Source organism: Balaenoptera ricei, chromosome X (assembly GCF_028023285.1).
Source record: "Balaenoptera ricei isolate mBalRic1 chromosome X, mBalRic1.hap2, whole genome shotgun sequence".
Lineage (NCBI taxonomy): Eukaryota > Metazoa > Chordata > Mammalia > Artiodactyla > Balaenopteridae > Balaenoptera > Balaenoptera ricei.
This window is the reverse complement of record NC_082660.1, coordinates 6,212,269-6,232,202: the sequence shown is the minus strand read 5'-3', so window position 1 is coordinate 6,232,202 and position 19,934 is coordinate 6,212,269. Positions and strand designations below refer to the sequence as shown.

The 19,934-nt window shown below is 45.3% G+C and overlaps 1 protein-coding gene and 1 long non-coding RNA gene across 4 annotated transcripts in view; one reads left to right on the top strand and one right to left on the bottom strand.

Annotated features, from left to right (window-relative positions):
- Positions 1 to 19,934, top strand: part of ANOS1 (anosmin 1) — a 190,004-nt gene that overhangs the window by 141,406 nt on the left and 28,664 nt on the right. Inside the window, exons 5-7 of the mRNA XM_059909897.1 lie at positions 3,894 to 4,078; positions 6,492 to 6,621; positions 18,660 to 18,865. Coding sequence (XP_059765880.1) covers positions 3,894 to 4,078; positions 6,492 to 6,621; positions 18,660 to 18,865 — 521 coding nt within the window. The remainder of the gene's footprint in view (positions 1 to 3,893; positions 4,079 to 6,491; positions 6,622 to 18,659; positions 18,866 to 19,934) is intronic.
- The window catches only part of LOC132356824 (uncharacterized), a 551,323-nt gene continuing 533,716 nt past the window's right edge, over positions 2,328 to 19,934 (bottom strand). For 2 of the 3 annotated variants that reach the window (XR_009500096.1, XR_009500106.1), the window contains one exon: positions 7,410 to 7,995. This is a non-coding gene — a long non-coding RNA (uncharacterized LOC132356824). Of the gene's footprint in view, positions 2,667 to 7,409; positions 7,996 to 19,934 lie in introns of those variants that run through there. The other variant, XR_009500099.1, reaches the window with a different exon arrangement.

Sequence of the window (19,934 nt, the reverse complement as noted above, 5' to 3'; positions counted from 1 at the left end):
TTTAACAGAATAGTTTAGATTTCAAGATGACTAATACGTTCAAAAATACTAAAAAAGAAAGATCCTAGTCATTTACGTAATAAAAACCACACTGAGGACAGATCCATCCTCTGCATCTGGTTATGCAGCCGGGATGCTGGGTGAGCTCGTGAGGACTATGAAAGGACTGACGTGAGGGCTGAGGGTCCAGGGCTGAGCCCCATCTGCACACAATTACAGCCAAGGGCTGCAGTTACTCCCAATCAGGGGAGCCAGCTGACCCTAATGCAAACCAGATGGACCGTCTCTTAAAATGCAAACTGCAAGGCCATTGCACATCATAATTAAAGAGATTCTTAAATGAAGGAATTTGAACTGACAGTGCCCTGACGCGCATCATGTTGCAGGAAGGCTCTTGGTAGTTGAATGATCTTCAAGACTGAAGCCTCAGAGCATGGGGGTGTGGATGCAGCTCTGCTGCTGACGAGTTCAGGGTGCTGCAGTGACTTGACGATTTACCGTAGCTGCGTTTACGCTAGAGGAGTACACATGGAGAGCCAAGACAGCGCTCTCAGAGAAAGTGCTCTGTGAGGTTCAGGAACTAACCAGCCATCTTCTCTTTAAATAGTAAGTAAAGGAATGCTTGAGCCATAGGACCTTGACAGAAAAGGAGATGAGAGCTCCTTGAAAGGATACACACGCCAGAGAAGGTGGCACCGGACGCCTGTGATAAGTCTTCTTCTTCCCCTCCGTGACTCTCAAGCGGAGAGGGGTTTACCATTGTCACAAAGATGTGTGTAAATGTTCCGAGTCCTCTTACGTCCCCAGGTGTATTCTTGAGAGAAGAATAAGAAAGCGGGTTGGGCTGTTTCTTCAATGAACAGTTCCGGGCCATTTGCTATTGCAGAGCGCTCTCTACGAGGACATTGTGACGTGGGAATTGAGGAGACATGGTTCTTGACCTCTGGGGCTATAGCTTTGTGGGGAAGACAGACATCATTAAACACGCTGGCTGTGGAGAGAGGCAGTTAAGTGCACTTCGACAGTTACAGGTTAAATGCTGAAGAGCTGGCAGAAGAATGGAGCCTTTATTTGCAATTGGGAGCTTTAGGGAGAGTGGCTCCGAAGGGTGGCATTTGGACTGAGCCTGGAAGTATTCCAGGGTCTGTGGTCAGAAAATAGAAGGACAGAGATCTCAGAGTGAAGAAAACACCATGAACAGGCCATGGTAGCAGGGAGTGCCTGACAGTGTGTTTGTGGGAAAGCTGGGTGTGAAGGCAGCGTGTGTGACAGACGCGCAAAACGTACCACGAGATCAACTGAAAGATGACTGGGAGGCGGTGGTGAAGACGGGTGCCTCGAGTGAGATGCAGAGACATTTCCCTCCCTTCTGTAGAAAACGGATGCACTCGAACATTCTGAGAAGGGAAGGAGAGCCTCTCTCCTCCACCTGAGGAAAATAACCAGAAATACGGTGAAGAGGGAATTAGAGAAAGGAGACTGGCTTGCCCAGAGATGGGTTAGATGCTATGGTGAGGGTCCAGACAGGAGAGGAAAGTGCCTAAAACAGGTGGTCACCATGGAGACAGGATGACTGAGGGGTTCCTGAAATTATGCTCTGCAGTAAAACAACAGGATGTTGGTAGGCGCAAGCACAAGACAGAAGGTTCTGGGAACCCTTCGATGTCCAAGAGCCTAGAGATGTCATGAAGACCTACATCTCAGGAGGAGGGGCGTATCCGGGGAGAGGCATTTGAGAGGGGACTTGTGCAGGTGGATGAGGTCCTGCAGCCCAGAGAGGGACTGGGGGTAGATGTGAGAATCACTCGCTCTGCAGAAATATTCTAGGCATGAAAGCGTAAGTGTAAGGTTGTGCACCGAGAAGTTTCTGACATGAGCTTGAAAAAGACTCTTGCAGGGGCACAGCAGGAGCAAAGTCTAGGAGGGAAGTCCCACGCCAACCAGGAGCTTCAAGGACGTTAGAATCACAACGTCCAAGGGACTTGCAGAGCTACGGAAACCACTTCTTTTCTCTACCTTTCTAAGTGGCTTTTCCTAACCCAAAATGTGGCAGAAAATTCAGAGAGAAACCGGAGATGGGTCATAGCTCCAGGCAATTTATTTAATCTTCCTCAGACTCAATTCCCTGGTGCTTGAAATGTAGCTACTTCACCCTTCACCCACTTGATGAGGTCACAGCAAGGCTCACATGAGACAACTTTATGGTAAAGTGAAGGGCAACGTACAGATACAACCCGCCGGCAAATCAACATGGAGAATGCAATAGGGGCGGTGACTGTGGTTGTTTAGAAAATAGCTTTTTGGTATTTTTTCAATTTTATTTTATTTTTATTTTATTTACTTTTGGCTGCATTGGGTCTTCGTCGCTGCACGTGGGCTTTCTCTAGTTGTGGCGAGCGGGGGCTTACTCTTCGTTGCGGTGCGCGGGCTTCTCATTGCGGTGGCTTCTCTTGTTGCAGAGCACAGGCTCTAGGCGCACGGGCTTCAGTAGTTGTGGTGCGTGGGCTCAGTAGTTGTGGCTCACGGGCTCTAGAGTGCAGGCTCAGTAGTTGTGGCGCACGGGCTTATTTGCTCCGCGGCATGTGGGATCTTCCCGGACCAGGGCTCGAACCCGTGTCCCCCGCGTTGGCAGGTGGATTCTTAACCACTGCGCCACCAGGGAAGCCCTAGAAAATAGTTTTTAAGAGAGTCAGTGAGCTTTTGAGCAGATATACATATGCCATTTTAAAATTATCCGGCTCTGTCCTCCTCAGTGTTTAATGACTTTAAAATTTCTCAACACAAGATTTGGCTTGGATTAAGATCAAAATGAAATGAGTTGAATTCAGCCACATCACTAACATGCATCAGAGCTTATATTTTGTATTTGCACATTTTCTAGTTTTCTCAGTTTAAACTTAAGAAATGGAAAAATAAATGCAGCATTCTGAATTAACCATTTCAAATGGTCAGTTGTCAGTGCTTTAGGCAAATGCTCATTCTCAGCAGAGAATGATTTTAATGCAACTGGTGTTCTTGGTTTGGATGGCATTGAACATCATGATGCCATAGACTACCTAATTCAGTTAGTTTCATATATCCTCTTAGTATTATAAATTCGTTTTAAAACTCCCTTTCCATAACGGCTGCTATTTTGAACCGTGGTTCTTAAATCTTTCAGTTACCAGGCAACTTGCATGCGCTGTAGGGGGAAAAAGAAATCAAAATGATGAACTACTTTCCAATGAGGCACCTGTGAGGGACTTCTGAAGCCAGGCACTCACTCATGCCAAAACCAAACATTATAAATTCATCTTTTTCCAATTTTCGACAGTAAGTCAATAGGGCAGAGGCCCAGCAGTCAGTTGGGGAATCCGCGAGACCCATGCTTTGGAAACCATTCTTGTAAGATTTGACCACATGAGAGGATTGGGCTTTATAATGTTTTCCTTAAAAGGAAAACTCGCTCAGATAGAGAGGAGAGGAAACTTGAGAACCGTGTTTTAAGGACCCTAGGATCTATCAGCAGAGACGGAGCGCGTTACGTGGGAAAAAGGACTCAAGACGCCTCACGACTGTCGCCTCGTGTGGGTTCCGGGTTAGCCTCCGGTGCTGCAGCTTGGTGACAGGATTTACTTGGAAGAACACACATAAAAGAGTCACTCCAGAGGTTACCTTGTTCAGAATCAGGAATCAGTTTAGACCCTCTAAAAAAAATGGGAAAGCGAAACTGAACTTAGTGTCAGGAGATTTCAAATGTGAACCCCTGATAGGGAGAAGCTGCTTTTAAGAAAGGAAATAGAGCATCCGTTGTCACGAGATGAGATTTGTCTCTTCCGTAGATTTTCTTCCTCCACTTTGACCGCACTCCGAGTCACACACAGGCTGTTTTAACGGGCGCGGTTCTGTTTCAGGTGTCCCCCTGAAGCCCAGGGAGGAGTTACGATTCACAGAACTGCAGTCCGGGCAGCTGGAGATTAAGTGGTCCTCAAAATTCAATATTTCAATTGAGCCTGTGATCTACGTGGTACAAAGAAGATGGAATTACGGAATCCATCCTAGTGAAGACGACGCCACGCATTGGCAGACGGTAGCCCAGGTTAGTGCTTCATAGGCTTTGTTTTCCCCTCGAGGTAGTGTCTCCTTCGCCCACAGAGAGAAACTTAGCTTGCTGTGCCTCGGTCAAAACAACCTGAGCGCCGGCATCACGTAACCCAAGGTGGACGTGCCCTGCATGTTGGCGGAAGACGGGATGGGCTCTGTAGGTATAACCGGGTACCACGAGAAACTTGGCTTCATGGGTTCACAGCGCACGTGGAAGGGAGACGGTTTTCTAATGAGCGTTCACATTTATTCCGAGAACTACACTTCCTTGAGATAAACTTAAAACCGGCTAGAGTGAGGGAAGTGCAACACCCGTAGGACTAGTCAACGTGCTATTTGATCATTTCAACGACTTCTCCTCTATTTCTCCTACATTTAAGCCTCTATTCCGCATGGGACTTTCGTGGCGGGAGGAAGAAGATTTGATGTCACAAAACTACTTAGTGGGAAGCGGCCAGCAGCTCATCAATCTCCCCTAAGTGCTTTCTTCTTCTCGGTCAGCTTACCAACTGGTAGGCCACCTGGATGGCAGCCCTCCTGGAGTTTATCTGCTCAGTGCTTTTCCTCCTCTGTCTTGTGGATGTGAAAAGCAAAATATTTTCTTTCTTTTTAAGAGCTGTTAAATGGACTACCAGCTGCAAGCAGACGCCACGGATGGAGAAAAGAATAAGTTCCCAATATGCAACTGCTTCATGCTTTTCAGCAACTAAAATGCCTTCTCTACATGTAGGTCCATAGGGGAAAATTCTCTCCTGAAGTTGATCAGGTCATTTTTCTCTCCAAGGACAAGATTCCCATGATTTTTTTTCAGTAAATATAAAATACATTTCAGTATTCAAGTGTTTAGAAGAAGAATTTGGTCCCTTTCGCAACAGTAGTATCTCAGAGAGGATAAACACTAAAATCATTTAAATACCACCCAAGTCAACGAGAAATGTGATGTTAAGAGAAACAAATTAGAGGGGGGAAAAAAAACTGGTCAGGTAAATTTAGCAATTCTATTCCATACTTATTTTGTTAAAAAATTGTGCTTTAACAAAACATAAAGATGTTCAGAATACAGCCTAAAGTTATATTTGGTTTACATGGCATTCTCCCTTAAACAGTGCTACAGTATCATTTGTAACTTTTCCAAATTATGCAATTTCCAAATATTTCCAGATTATAAATTTGAAGATTTATGAAAGTAACTGATGATAAGCCCTTCTCTTTCATATCCTCTTATTCGGAGAGAGGAAAGACCTTGCACTATCATTTCTGTTATTATTCCTGTTTTCACTAGTTAATACCACATGTAATGCTTCCTTTCTCTGTCTGCTAAATGCTGTGGCTAGCGTGCTGGCTTTAGTTCCTTAAATTGAAGGTTAAAACTAGACAAACAAGTCAATGAAAATGTTGCCTTAAATTCTGCCAAATGAGGTAGAAAGCCACGCTTGAGGTCATCCTCTTCCTTTGATCTCGGAAATGCTTAGCTTCTTTCGAATGTTAAAGTACACATGACGATCCTTTTCAATAAGTTATTATAAAGTCAGGTTTAGGAGGGTTTCAATTCAGTTCTGTTTCCCAGTTTTATCCACTGAGCGCCAAGCTGAGCTCAGCACTTGGCGCGGATGAGGGCATAGAACTCGGGCGTTTATCCCTCGGAGTCAAGGCCAAGGTTTCACGTCTACCCTAGGACATTGCTGGAAGCAGGCATTTTGCCCTGAGTTTGAGGAAGAGGAGGGCAGTGGGAAGATGCTCAAGTTGTTTAATATCTTGGGACATAGCTGTAGGGACAGCAAGACCTGTGGAGCTGTCCCATTGTCCAGTTTTCTTCTCTGGGCCTTTTATTGGACGAAACCTACCTCACCCTTCAGGAACACGACTCTTTGCAGATCTTACATGATTTACTCAAATTAAACAAAAAAGTCTTGGGCTGCAATGTACTTCCAGAATTTAAGTGTGTGGGTTCACATACATACTTCCAAAATTATATTTGGCACGCAAGTAGGAGGCATTTCCCTTCTATAAACTAAAGCTGATTTCATTTTCTCTATACTGTAATGATTACTTCATGTATTTATTCATTCATATGTAAAATTTATTGATGAAATCTCTCCAATGCTGTATTTAGTCACCAGATTTTAAAACAGCCCAAGCATTTGTCACGAGATTTTGACTTCCAGAGAGCTTTAACTCTTTGAGGTGAAATACCTGTGAATGGAATCAAGCAGTTGGAACCTTCCCTAGGCATTCCTTGGTCCCCGACAGCCCTTCCGTACCGGAGCAGGATGGGCTGCCCTCCTCCAGGAGGGGAGGGGAGGGCAAAGCTGTGTTGCATGGGCTGGTGAGTGCACGTGTTTCTAAGCCAGACCTGATGGGCACGTCAGGATAAAGGGGTTCTCTGTGCTCTGTGACTTTCCCCTCAGACCACGGATGAGCGGGTCCAACTGACCGACGTACGGCCCAGCCGGTGGTACCAGTTCCGAGTGGCGGCCGTGAATGTGCACGGGACCCGAGGCTTCACCGCCCCCAGCAAACACTTCCGCTCCTCCAGAGGTCAGTGTCGCTTGCCTGCCCCGCTGTGCCCAACGCACCACGGGGGCACATGCATCTCACCTCCAGGTTCTTGTGTGTGGTTGGCCAACAGGGGGCTGTGCTGTGCTTAGCAAATGGGACCACATGGGTCTGAAGGTGCCGGCGAATTTATGATTAGGACCGTCCCTGGGCTTTTACCTCTGAGGGACTGCAGAAGATAGTGTGATGGGGTTTTCTCAGCTCTGAAGTCATGGTTTGCCATGATCCACTTCCGTTGGCTCTCTCAATATATTCTGAGTCAAGCACCATTCAATTAATTTTTGGACAGAAAGGTTTAGTTTCTGCCACATCAGACTATGCAGGTTTCTTGCAACAATTGCTATACTGAGTGTGAATTAATCTCTTTTGTTTCATAAGAGGCAGAATTTAAATCCCTCCCGAGTCACTTTATCATGGCTATCATTTTGTTCAGTTCCTACTTCAATGCTATTTTAAAACCTCTGTGGGATCCGATGAATACTAACTATATTACATTTGTGGTTAGTTTAGTCTGTGATAGTGGGAGGACATCATTTAACTGGATATTAATAATAGCTCCGTGTTTATTTCTCCAGTTGTGTTGAGATGACTGTGTGTGTTCTGAATTAATGCTTGGCTAATAATCAGTGAGGGCCCGTTTCATGGACAGAGATTCGTCAGGTTATTCCCTTACTAATCAGCAGTTATCCTCTTAGGGAGCTCGTTTAAGTTTATTTTAAGCATACATTATGATATTAATGAATAATGTGACACTGGTAACATCAGTCATGTCTTTCAAAACGGGAAGGTTTGAACTGGCTGCTATAACTTGCAATTTCCGTTCCATTTTGGGTAAAATGTATGTTTCCGTTAGTCTGTCCGTTTCTCACTAGATAATATTGCCACACCTTTCTCTGCATAATCATAGGTCTCAAGTGGAAACCTTGCAACCAGATCAATTTAGTATTTGAATTCAATTACAGTGTATGTTGTAGATTTTTAAGTCTTTCTTTTAAAAAGTCCTTTTAAGAAAAGAAAGGTGCACCCCACACCCCCGCCAAGCCCGAGGCAAATACACCAAGCAGGTCCGAAAATGAAATAAAATACAGACATCAGACCGTCCGTGTCTGAGGACTGTCTCCAGGTGGTCCGAGGACTGAGAGAGGCCGTGGGGATAAATCATTAGCAGGGGGTTCAGAGGCAAGGATCGGTACAGGGCTCCAGAAGTCTTCACCTTGACTCTGGCAGTGCAGATGCGGTCCAGGCGTGCTGTGGTCACCGTGTGTTCCCATCTGCTCCCTTGCCGGCAGGATTGGCGTCTGGCGCTCTCAGATCGTGGCTGCATGTCCAGACAGGAGGCAGAGCAGCTCCCAGCCTCTGCAGACAGAGGTGGAATCCCTTTCAGAGTCGGACGGGGTCTGGGCAGAGGTCCTGTGACAGTCCCCAGGGCCGGGCCGGTTGCCGCCAACCACCAAAGAGGCATCCATTCTGGGGAAGGAGCAAGGCCGTGCTGTCCCAGCCCTTCCTACATGGCTGAGGACCGCATACGTCTACAATTAGAGCGGCATCCCTCAAATTGAAACGGGCTTTTGTTGAAGGAAAGTGCACCATTTTTGGGAAACCTTGCAGTCACCATTAAATTGTTCTGTTTCTTGGGTTTACAAATATGCCCAACATTCGGCATTCCAGAGTTCAGTTCTTGCACTTCTGAAACCAAAAATATATGCCCAGAATTTATGGTAGATTCTACTGTTTTCATTGAAGATGCACCACAGAATGATGGGAATATAACAGACCCACTAAACAGTTGAAAGCATTTCCTCCAGGATATGGCTAAGGATACGTCACCATTTACAAGGTGGTACCCCGTCTTCCCTCACCTTAGTCAGTTCTCATCAAGCGTAGAGATGTGTCTTACTGGGAAAATAATTTTTAACAACCTTATTGAAATATCATTTACATAGCATAAAATTCACTCCTCTTAAGTGTGCTAGCCAGTGATTTTTAGTACTTACCATAAAGTCGTGCAAGTATCCTTTATACCGTTTTAGAATCCTCCAGGAGCCTCCCTGCCTTGCTGGGAGAATTTTAAGCTAGAAATAAAGGGTTTGGGGGTCTCGTTTTATCACTCACGTTTCATTCCCTTTTTTATTAAACAAATGTTTGTTGAGCTCCTGCTCTGTGTCAGACACTGTGCTAGGCACTGAGGTAACAAGTAAAAGAAAAGACAAAAACGTCTGCTCCTGTGGAACACACACACACACACACACACACACACACACACACACACACACTCACTCTAATTGGGGGCGAGAGGAAACAGTAAACAAGATCAATACATAAAATACTCTCATATACTAGGGTACAGAGTGATAACTGACAGTGCGAAAAATAGAGAATAGACCCAGGAGCTGTGGGGAAGGGGGTGTTTTTGTTTCTTACTATTCAGGGAGGGCGGCCACAGAAGAGATGCCGTGTAAAGGAGTGACGGGCTGGCCTTGGCCCTCCGAAGGAAGAGCCTTCCGGTTCCAGGGGGTGGAGCAGAGAAGGGTGCAGACTGAGAGGAAGGAAGGAGGGGCCGGGCCTGCTGGGTCTCCAGGGTCATGGTACGGAGCGCCGGTGCAGTATTCCTGCTCCGAGATGATGGTAGCCTGGAGGGCGCCACGCTGAGAGGAGAGAGCCAGACAGAGGAAGACGAGCGCTGTATGTTGTCGTCGATATGTGGATCCAAAAAGTACAGCAAACCAGTGACGCAACAGCCGTAACGAAAGGTGACAGTAACTTGGTCAAAGGCAGAAGTGAGCTGGCCGGGGAGCACATGTGGAAAGGTGACTCAGATAGGCTTTGGGGATTTACCCGTGGCCTGTAGGAAAGGACTCCAGGCTCTTTGGCCTGGAACTGCTGAGAGATTGGTGTTGCCAGTGACTAAAACAGAGATGACCGAGACAAGAGGGTGTTTCAGGGGAAGACTCTTCTTCCTTTGGGGGGATGCACATATTTCAAGAAGAGGAGTAATCCTTGCCCAGCCAGTATGACTGCCGTGTTTTAGGACCTTTTCCTGCACACGGGCTTTTCTGAGGGGTGGACGTACCCAGGTGAAGGACCCTGGACATGCTGGAAACACGAGTAATCAAAGGAGAAGCTGAAGACACAAAAATAGCTTTGTTTCTACCTTAAAATTTCCCCAGCAGGGCAGGGAGGATCTTAATGGGGTAGCGGAATCCTTCTAAGATGGATGGTGGTGATGGTCACACAACTTAGTAAACACTAGAAATCACTGCTTGCACACTTGAGTGAGCTGTATGGTACATAAATGATAGTTCAATAAGATTGTTACATTTTTTTCCCCAGCAAGCACTTTTGTATGTTTGTAAATGCAGTGGAGTAAGATGGGGAGAGACGAGGTGGACCATCCTGGCAATGCCTTCAGCCGTCAAGCAGGTCTGTTATCCCCTCACCCCCAGCCCCATTCTGTCATGCATCTTCCCTGAGACCACCACAGGATCTATGATGACCACCGCACACACGTTTCTGGTTTGCAGAACACAAGGACCGAAGTCTGGAATGCTCCTCGCCTTGGGACGGATGGAAGGATGGATGTGCGGTGTGGTTTGTAAAAGGAAATAGCACCCCATTTTAACGGTCACTGCAGCGCTTCCAAAAACGGTGCATTTTCATTTAATTAAAAGCCCACTTAGGCCCGCCGTGCTCCAGAACCAACTGACACTGTACCAGTTGTACGTCTTCTAGTGGTTTAAAATTACTTTAAGAAAGAAATAGTGCTTCCAAAATAATTGTCTGTGCAAAGGGTAGGCAGTTTTCTAGTGCATTTGAATTTGGATATGGGACCAGACTTGATCCTTTAAGGCTGGGTCAAGGGAAGGGGCAAGGATCTTTTCCATCTTCCCCGAACACCTCTGAAAATAAAAGCAAAATTAAATAGGACCAGAAAAAAACTTGGTAAAATGGGCATCATTTAGTTTAGGCCTGCTGCCTGGTATTCATCCTGATTCTCACAGAAAAGCCAAAATTCTTGTCTTTCTCTTCTTTAGGGTTACTTTTAAATACAAAATTACTTGTCTGTGGTTTGCCCGAATAGATTGGTTACTCAGTTAATTTCCCTTTATCTCTTATATCTCCCTATAACTTAATCCTAACCCCTTAGAATACCTATTTTCTATAAGAAAATTCTGAGTTGCTCATAGATTGGTAAGTCAGTTTCAGGCTTTTTCTTTTCCAGGTGAATACCGTTTCTGGATATTTTTATTGCTAACCCCTGCCAACCTCCCCTCCCCAAGGTTGAGGTGATTTCTGTATTTACTTATTTAAATGCTCTATACTGTCTTTCTCCCTGGTACTTGAGAAGGAAAATTGGCTACAACCTTAAAAAGTAAAATAACAGATAATTTAATAGACTAATGTATAATGTCCCTTTCTACTTTTTGTCTCTTAATGGAGAAAATCGAAATGGAAACCCTTCCACATGGTGAATTGCCTTCCTAGGCTACTCCTGGGATGAAGCGCTCGCTTTTCTGGGCACCAAGCCTGCCAGACCCTAGGGTCTTGGAAACTTTTACATCCCTTGGTGTGTGGAGTGAACCCTAGGAAGCGTCGGGAGACAGGTGTAGATACATGTGGAATCACAGGGGCGTTTGCACGTGGGACTCCTGACGTGGGAGATGACCTGCCAGGGACACGATCCCCAGACGCCCATGCAAGTTAAGGCTCTGCGTGGGAGCGGTTTACAGAGGAAAGGATCCAGGACGCTGGGTGGGCAGGGGCGGGGTGAGAGGGGAAGGTGACCGGCAAGGGAAGGCGGAACACAGAGGCGCGTTCTCACGCTAGTTACCACTGTGGGCAGCCCTTCGCCCTCCGGGGAACTGGGGCGTTGCAGGCGGGCTGCTCCCGGGAGTCTGTGTCCTGCACGCGCACAGAGCCTGCTCTGGGTGCAGACAGAGGCGCGGGCGTTTACAAGCTGAGCGGACGTGCCCTGAAATAGCACAGGACGGGGGAATGGGTGGGACCCCCAGAGCGTCTGCTGTCTACCTGTTGGTTTACTCAATATCTACAAGATCCCCGTTACAGAAGTGTCTAATGTACTTTGAATTATGGTTTAAAATAAAGATATGAAGAGGCTGATGGACGGAATTTGGCGAGATCATGAAAGGAGCCCCCGTGTTCCCAAATGTGGGACAGACGTAATAGTAAGTGGAGACAGACGGGCCTTTCCAGGCTCGCTTTCTTCCCTCCGCAATCCGCCATCACCCTTCCCAACATCAGATCCGTTGCACACTGCCGTCCGCTTCTTTGAGGAAGAAGCCCCGGACTGCTAACCCACAGAGCGCCCCAAAGCGGCAGGCATCAATTCAGAGTGGCGCTCTTGCCAGCAGAAAACATACTTTGCTATACACCGGTCTTTAACATTTTCTCGATCAGGTTGATATTTATGGACAGGGCAAAAAATGTGCATATACTGCGTGCTTGGTATTGGAAATATACGTTACTAGTACTACTTCCTGTTACAAGTGACTGCTTACGAGTTGACTGAATTTGGGAAACAAAGTGCTACAGAGACTTCCATGTGTTGACATAAGCAGTGAAAGCAGGAAGACGGACAGTTTTGTGCATTATATTAAGCAAAACCCAGATTCTTTTTTTTGCGTGTTGCCAAAAGCAGGCAAACATTTGTTTGGATGTTTGAGATTAGTCAGTATCCATTTAACACTGAATTAATGTGCTTTTAAGAGGTCTTATAAAGAAAAATTTAAAAATCCACCTTCCATTGTCATTGACCTAATACGTCTTCTAATGTACATAATACAGTTACTATATTCACTTCCTTCCAAATTCAGAGTTTTCCATCCATCTTTTCCCCCTTACTTCCCCATGTGTACGGGATACATTAAAAAGGAGAAGCAAAGCAGACAACATTGTTTTCACAGCGCACAAGCATCACACGGGATGTTATTCCACGCGTACGTTACAGAGCGCTAGGAAAGCGACAGCAGACTCCACTGTGGTCACAGAGCTCCCTGTCGCTCCACGGGGACCCGTGACTTTCTACGCAGCTGCTCTGTGCGCCGTTTCCACTGGGCAACACTGTGCTGAGCGTATGTCCTGAAACGACTTAATAGCTGGGAATTCACCTGCCGTGCAGCTTCTGCAGCTTCCCTAAGTTGTTGTGTGTCTAGATACTGCAGGGGGGTTTCTTTCTTCCTTCCTTCCTTCCTTCCTTCCTTCCTTCCTTCCTTCCTTCCTTCCTTCCTCCCTTCCTCCCTCCCTCCCTCCCTCCCTCCTTTCTTTCCTTCCTTCCTTCCTCCCTCCCTCCCTCCTTTCTTTCCTTCCTTCCTTCCTTTCTCCCTTCCTCCCTCCCTCCCTCCCTCCTTTCTTTCCTTCCTTCCTTCCTCCCTCCCTCCCTCCTTTCTTTCCTTCCTTCCTTCCTTTCTTTCTTTCTTCTTTCTTTATTTCTTTCTTTCCTTTCCTTTCTTTTTTTCTTTTTCTTTTCTTTTTTTTTTTTTTTTTGTTAATGAGGGAAGTAAAATTATTCCAACTGCTGTGTCTGGAAAGAAAAAACTATTTAAACATCAGAACTAACCTACTAATTAGCTGGAGAATGTGTGACTGGTTATCATTGCTTTAAAAGTCTAACTGCCCTTGATTGCCGCCCCACACCTAAGAGGCAGTCCTCTGATGCATTTCAAAGGGGAAGTCTGTTCCCTGGACATCCTTTGAGGAAATCAAATAAGTAATAAAATTAACATTCATGCTCTTAAAGCATATCTTGTTCCTCTCTCTGTGTCTATGTACATATATGTATACATATTCGTTCATGATTGTGTATTTATAAAGGTCTCTCTTTTTTTTTTTTACTGAAGTGGAGTTGATTTACAATATTGTGTTAGTTTCAGGGGTGCAGCAAAGTGATTCAGTTACAAGTATATATATTTTCAGACTATTTTCTATTGTAGGTCATTACAAGATGATGAGTTTAGCTCCCTGTGCTGCACAGTAGGTCCTGCTGTTTATCTGTTTTATGTATAGTGATGTGTATCTGCTAGTCCCAAACTCCTGATTTATCCCTCCCTGCCTTGCCTCTTTGGTACCCGTGAGTTTCTTTTCTGTCTGTTGAGTCTGCCTCTGTTTTGTCGATGGACTCATTTGTGCCAGATTTCCAATTCCACGTGTAAGTGGTATCATATGATGCTTGCCTTCCCCTGTCTGACTTACTTCACTGAGTGTGACCGTCTAAAGGTCTCTCTCTTTACTGCCATTTGCACCCCGTTCTGCTGTTGCGCTAACACGCGCGGCTGCGTCTCCGTGTTTAACCAACAGGATTGTCTGGACACGTGGAGGCGCCTGCCTCACAGTAAGTGATGGGCTTTCTCCTGGGATGGCAGGAAGGGCTCCTTTCCCATGAGAGTTCACATCAGTGTGATAATAGGCCTGCCTTTCTCCAGGGGTGACAAGTGATTTCATTTGGCACTTTACCCATCGAAGGGCGTAAAGCTGTTCCACGGTGCCTGTTACTTTGTCACAAAAGGTTTCGGAGATGAAACCGTAAATCTGCTGAAACCCAAAGTTCCGTCTTCCTTTGCCAAAAGCACTACATATGATCGTTAATAAAAGGAACTATTTTTCTCCAAGGCTGAAGTTGGATATTCCTGCTAAACATTGAATATATCTTGCCCTAGAAATCATGCAAACTGTAAAAGGAGCTCATACGGGCTTCCTATTACATTTATCTTTGAAAGTGTACTTGCTTTCTGCTTTGTGAGTTGTGTTTCTGCAGATAGTTTGGAAGGTTGCAAAGAGGGAGTGGATGAAGCAGAAAGAGAAGTGAGATGGGGGAGAAATGCTCTCATTTAAGCTTCAGAGGGAGGGGTCAGGGGAGCTCTGGTCTTGCGATGTGCCTCTGGACTTCTGCCCCTACACTCTTGAACTAGTGAATTAAACTCTCTGATCCTCAGTTTCCTCATCTGCAAAATGGGAACAAAATGCTAACATTAAAAAAACAAAGTACAACCATATGCATATAAAATTGGAAATAAGCTGTGCTTATGTCCAGTTCCAAGAGAGTAAATGGTGTCATTGCTTTGGAAAGACTCTAGCTCAGGGGTTGACAGTCCATGGCCTGTGGTGCATATTTGGCCTGCCGCCTGTTTCTGCAGATAGTGTTTCACTAGTACAGAGCCATGCTCATTTGTTTCCATATTATCTGCAGCTCCTTTCAAGCTACAGCAGCAGAGTGGATTAGTTGCAGCAGAGACTGTGTGGTCTGCAAAGCCTTGATATTCACTGTCTGCCCCTTTACAGAAAAAGGCTTTCAATCCCTGTGCTAGACTATAATGGGCGCTTTCCCCAGCAAAGGGCTTCACATGTTGACTTTCTGTAGAGACAGGGGCCCATCGTTATGATGATGATGATGATGACACATAACAGATGTAGAGATGTGGCCTCAAACCCCTCTTTGTCCCCTCATTGTCATTCTCACGCCTGGCTCTGCCACCAGTGATGTGAATGACCTCGGGCAGGTCACTTTACCTATCCAACCCTTAAGATCCTTACCAGTTTTTTTTTTTTTTTTTAAATGGTCATATAAATAAATTATAAAATCCCTTAGGGCTTTATCATAATGTGGAGTTGCTATATGCATATAATTTTTCCCACAAGCTTCCAACTGCATTTCAATGTTTTAATAGAATTAAAACATTATGTAAACTGAAAGAAAAGATTTTGTATATTTCAACAAAGTGAATATACTTGATTTCACACCGTAGGGAACCATTTCACAAGGCAGTGAATGACAGCAATCTGGGAATTTGTTGGGACTGAATGAAATCCTTCAGATTAGACAAACGGGACAGACTCTCTCATCTGAAGTCTTCAGTGACTAGACAGATAAATCAGTAGCTCGTTTACAGAGGATAATTGGGGCGATAAACAGATAACCTCTGCTATTCCCCTTTGGCTTCAAAATTTTTAAAAGTGGTTATTTTGGGGGAGAAAGAGATTGGGGGTGTCTCATGTTGGTAATGGGAGTACGCCACCTTGGTATTGTGAGTAATCAAATGGGCCTTACTTTTAAGAAAATGTGAAGCAAATATTACTAATTCATTTATTTGAAAGCATTACTTTCTAATGCCATTGTCATAAATTATGTTGTTTCATATTTTATCATGTTTCATAAACTAGATGATATTATTCTGAATTATGATCACATCTGAGGTATGAGAAATTTTTCCAGGGCAGTAAGAAATGATATAATGAATGAAGTAGATTAAGGAAATGATGCAATACCAAATACTAGTTGACTTCCTTAAACCTGGAATTTCTTTAGAAAAGGAGATGATTTTGAGCTTTTCCTGTGAACCTAGACTCTCTGGAAAATTCACATAACTACGTATTTTCAGCATATAGACATCCAGGTGCATCACTGGAAACATGAATGGCTGTAATTATCTTTACACATTGTAATTTTTCTCTTGCTTTGAAGTGATGATGAGCTTGCCAACCAGCTTTCTGTAAGAAAGGTCTGCAGCAACCTGCTGTAGGTTAAGGATTGAATCGTCCCACAGAGGTTGATCTTAAGGGTCTTGGAGAATAGCAAAGCAGGAGAAAATCACGGTGAAATTCTGCTGGTGCTCAGAGGAAAGCACATGTCACTGTTTTGAATAGGGTGACATCTGGTCGACCTGCAGTAGGTAAAGACTCTCGGGGCGGGGGCGGGTGGCGGGTAGGGAGGGAGGCGTTTAGGCTAAACCGGTGGAAAAGCTTCAGTAGCTCCTGGTTTTCATCTCCACGTAATCAGATGGGAACCAGCGTGGCCAGGACAGCAGGATCAGGTGGGGACAGGAAAGGAGGTTTGGGAGGCTGTGTGTGGTAAGAATGCACAGGACTTTGGGGAGGGGGCTAGCACGTTGGCTCTAAATGAGACTGGAGGCCATCGAGAGCTTCCAGGCTGAGGAGCCTCAGCTTGTGTCGGAAAGAATCACCAGCTGCCGTGGTGAGAAAGGCTCGGAGGCCTTTGCAGTAATCGGGGGAAAAGACAAAGGCTTGGCACACAGTGTTATTCGGCTGGAAACAGTAAGATTCCAGATAGATTTTTGAAGGTACTGCTAGCTCACAGAATGAAAGCAGAAGAAGTACACGACCCAAGGTCTGGGGCGGGAGTAGCAGGAAAGAGGCATTTGTGTCTCCTGAGACGGGGTGTCTGTGGTGGGGAGCAGGGGCTGGGAGGGAGGGGGACTTTGGTCTTGGCCACATTACTTTCAGGCTGCCTCGGAGACCTCCAAGTGTAGCTGATGCAAAGACCCTTTAGTACTTGAATCCAAGTTCAGGGGCAAAGTCTGTGTTGAAGCCATACCTTTGAGAGTTATCCGCACAAAGACTTTTGAAAGCTGTGACTGGTGAGATCTCTAGAGATTGGGTATAGATGCCAAGAGGCCCCCGAGTTCAGAGGCTGGATCCTCCCCCGCTTAGCGACGGTGGGAGGGGGGAGGTCAGGAGGGGGAGGCTGAGGAGGGACCAGGGACCAGAGGGACAGCCAGTGGGGAGTGGAGGCAAGCGGAGACCATGATGGAAGGTGAAAGCAGTGAGGTGTGTGGCGCCTCCGTGGGGATGACCAGAGTGGGGCTCCCAGGGGCTCTGCGGAAGCAGCAGAGCAAGGAAGGCCGTGCCTCCTGAGCCCGTGATAACAGGACCCAGCACTTCCCTCCTCGCGGGAGCCAAGGGCTGTTTACACCTTTGCTTGGCTGCCACCAGCTGTAGGACTGTTCAGCTTCTGACCTGCGGATCGTCTACTTCAGAGTAACGTGTGTGCTTTACATAAGTGTGTATTTTACATAAAACATAAATATATATTTCACGTGAATACATCGATGGGCCACACCTGCACTCACTGAGTCAGCGTACCTCAGTATAAGTCTTGGGCGCTCCCAGAGGGTTCCTCATGGTGACTGTTTGAGAACCACCTTGGTCAAGCATGTCACGTAATGTGCTTTGGATGAGCCATTAGCCTAGGAAAGCAACTACAAAGCTTTCAAAAATTACACAGCCCACCACACCTCCAGAACTTATCTATCTTACAGAAAAGCAACAGATTTTTAAAAAATAACTCATGTTTCCATCATCCCCGAAACACAAACCATCCTAAGAGTAAAAACATGGGTATTTTTCCCCAGTCTTCTTCATTTATATGGAGTTAGATATAGCTTCTTTGCCCCTCTGATGCAGATGGTATTATAATTAGAATTATTGACAGCATTTTCCCGGGCAGGCGTCTTAAAACAAAACCATCTGTAAATCATTTGTGGTGAGCGGCATCTATACTTGCTCAATTTGTGGCAAAAAAATGAAGGAAAGACCCTCAGCTTTACACGTACTTAGTCATCTTCGTATATATATTTCAAATGGAGGTTTGTAGAGAAATCATTCCAGAACCTAATCTCTCTCTTGACAGCTGAGACGGTTTTGGTTTATGCGACAAACTAGAAATGGTGAAATTATAAAAATGTTACTTACCTGTCTGTCATCCACTTTGTAATGTGGATAAAAAAAAAAAAAGGTTTGTTTTTGCTGATGTTTTCATGTCACTCTTAACTTTTGATTCAAGGATCTAAAGCTCCAGGACCACTCGGATGAAAGCAGTTACTCGAATGAGCTGGTCCTAGATTTCTGTCTTTTCTTTTCAGAATTTTCAAAGGCATTTCAACTTTGCTGACCTATTTAATGCCAACCAACCTAAATGGAATTTGACCGTGTTTTACAGAACTTAATCAATTTCGGTACAATGAAAATTTGGCTGGGTTGTAGTGGTATGGAAATGCCTAGATTACAAATAGGGCCCAAACACATTGATCTTACGGTTCTATAGGCTGTATTTCAATTTGAGGCTTAAGAAGGGGATCTTCCTTAGTGCTTGTCTTCAGCTATTCTCCATATCAAGGGCAGTCTTCCTGCATCGACCCTGTAGTCATTACATGTACAGAGACGATGCTTTTGTGGTCATCCTGGGCCCTTGTGTCTTTCTCCTGGGATTTCAGATCCATCGGCACCACCGGCCCCAGCCAACCTCCGGCTTGCAAACTCCACCATCCACAGTGACGGAAGCGTGGCTGTGACGATCGTTTGGGATCTCCCCGAGGAACCAGACATCCCAGTGCATCACTACAAAGTGTTCTGGAGCTGGACGGTCAGCGGCAAGTCGCTGGTGCCAACGAAGAAGAGGAGGAGGAAGACCACGGGTGGGGTGAGTGAGAACTGGGGGAGGAGGCCCGTCTCCTCACAGCGGTGTTTGGACTCGGGCACCTGGTCTGAGAGTGGCCTCGGCTGAGCCACAGAGAGGGACGGGTGAGGGGCAGGTTCCCATCATCCCTCCCCTGGGACCGAGGAAGTTCGGAAAACAGAGGACCACGCCAGCCGTTTAGCCGTGCACGTTTTAGGTGACAACAGCTGAATTTAGTCTGTTGACTTACTCATATCCACATGGCTGGCACCACTCCGGAAATCAGAGGAACAAAAATGTCTCCATCTTACCTGCCTAGCCATTGAAAAGGAGACAATTCAAAATGTCCTTGACATTTAGGTCTTTTTTTCTGAAGAGATCCTTGTAAACTGAAGAGTAAATGTTCATGGCTTTTCAGTTGTGTATTGTGAGGTGCTCCCATCTATAATCTAATCAGTGCGACAGGAAACAGTTTAGAAAATGCACGTTTGACGATATACTTTTCTTATTGATTAAAAGAACTTGGAATGGCTTATTTTCCACAGGCCGAGAAATAAAATCTTCACTGAACCGTTTTATGCAATGAGAGCTCTATAACACTGAACATTTTGCATCATATGGAACGTTTAATGCATAAAAATGAGTGTTCAGTGTCCTTTTAGTACACATTCCTTCATCTTGTTGTTATAAAACTTAACACCTTTCCCCCTAATTCATAAGGTCAAATTCTGTAAATAAATAAATGTTTGAAAGTGCTTTAGAAGGACAGCAAGACCTTTTTTTTTTTTTTTGCACTGAAGATTCCAATATCTGTGCCATTGAGAATTATAAAACATGTCTCCACAGGTCCATATCACTGATATTTAGCTGTGATACTGTTTTGGCTTTATTTTCAAGAAACTTTCTGACAGTTCCAGCTTTTATTTTGTAGGACTTTGCAACAAGTGACCATTGGTAATGTGTGCTTATCTCACAGAAAGTGCTGAAAGAGATAAAGCTGTGAAATCACAGGGATGGAAAGCAAAAAGTGATGTGATGAAATGCTGACAGCCCCCTGCCCCCGACATGCCCTTAATAACCAAACAGCATCAAG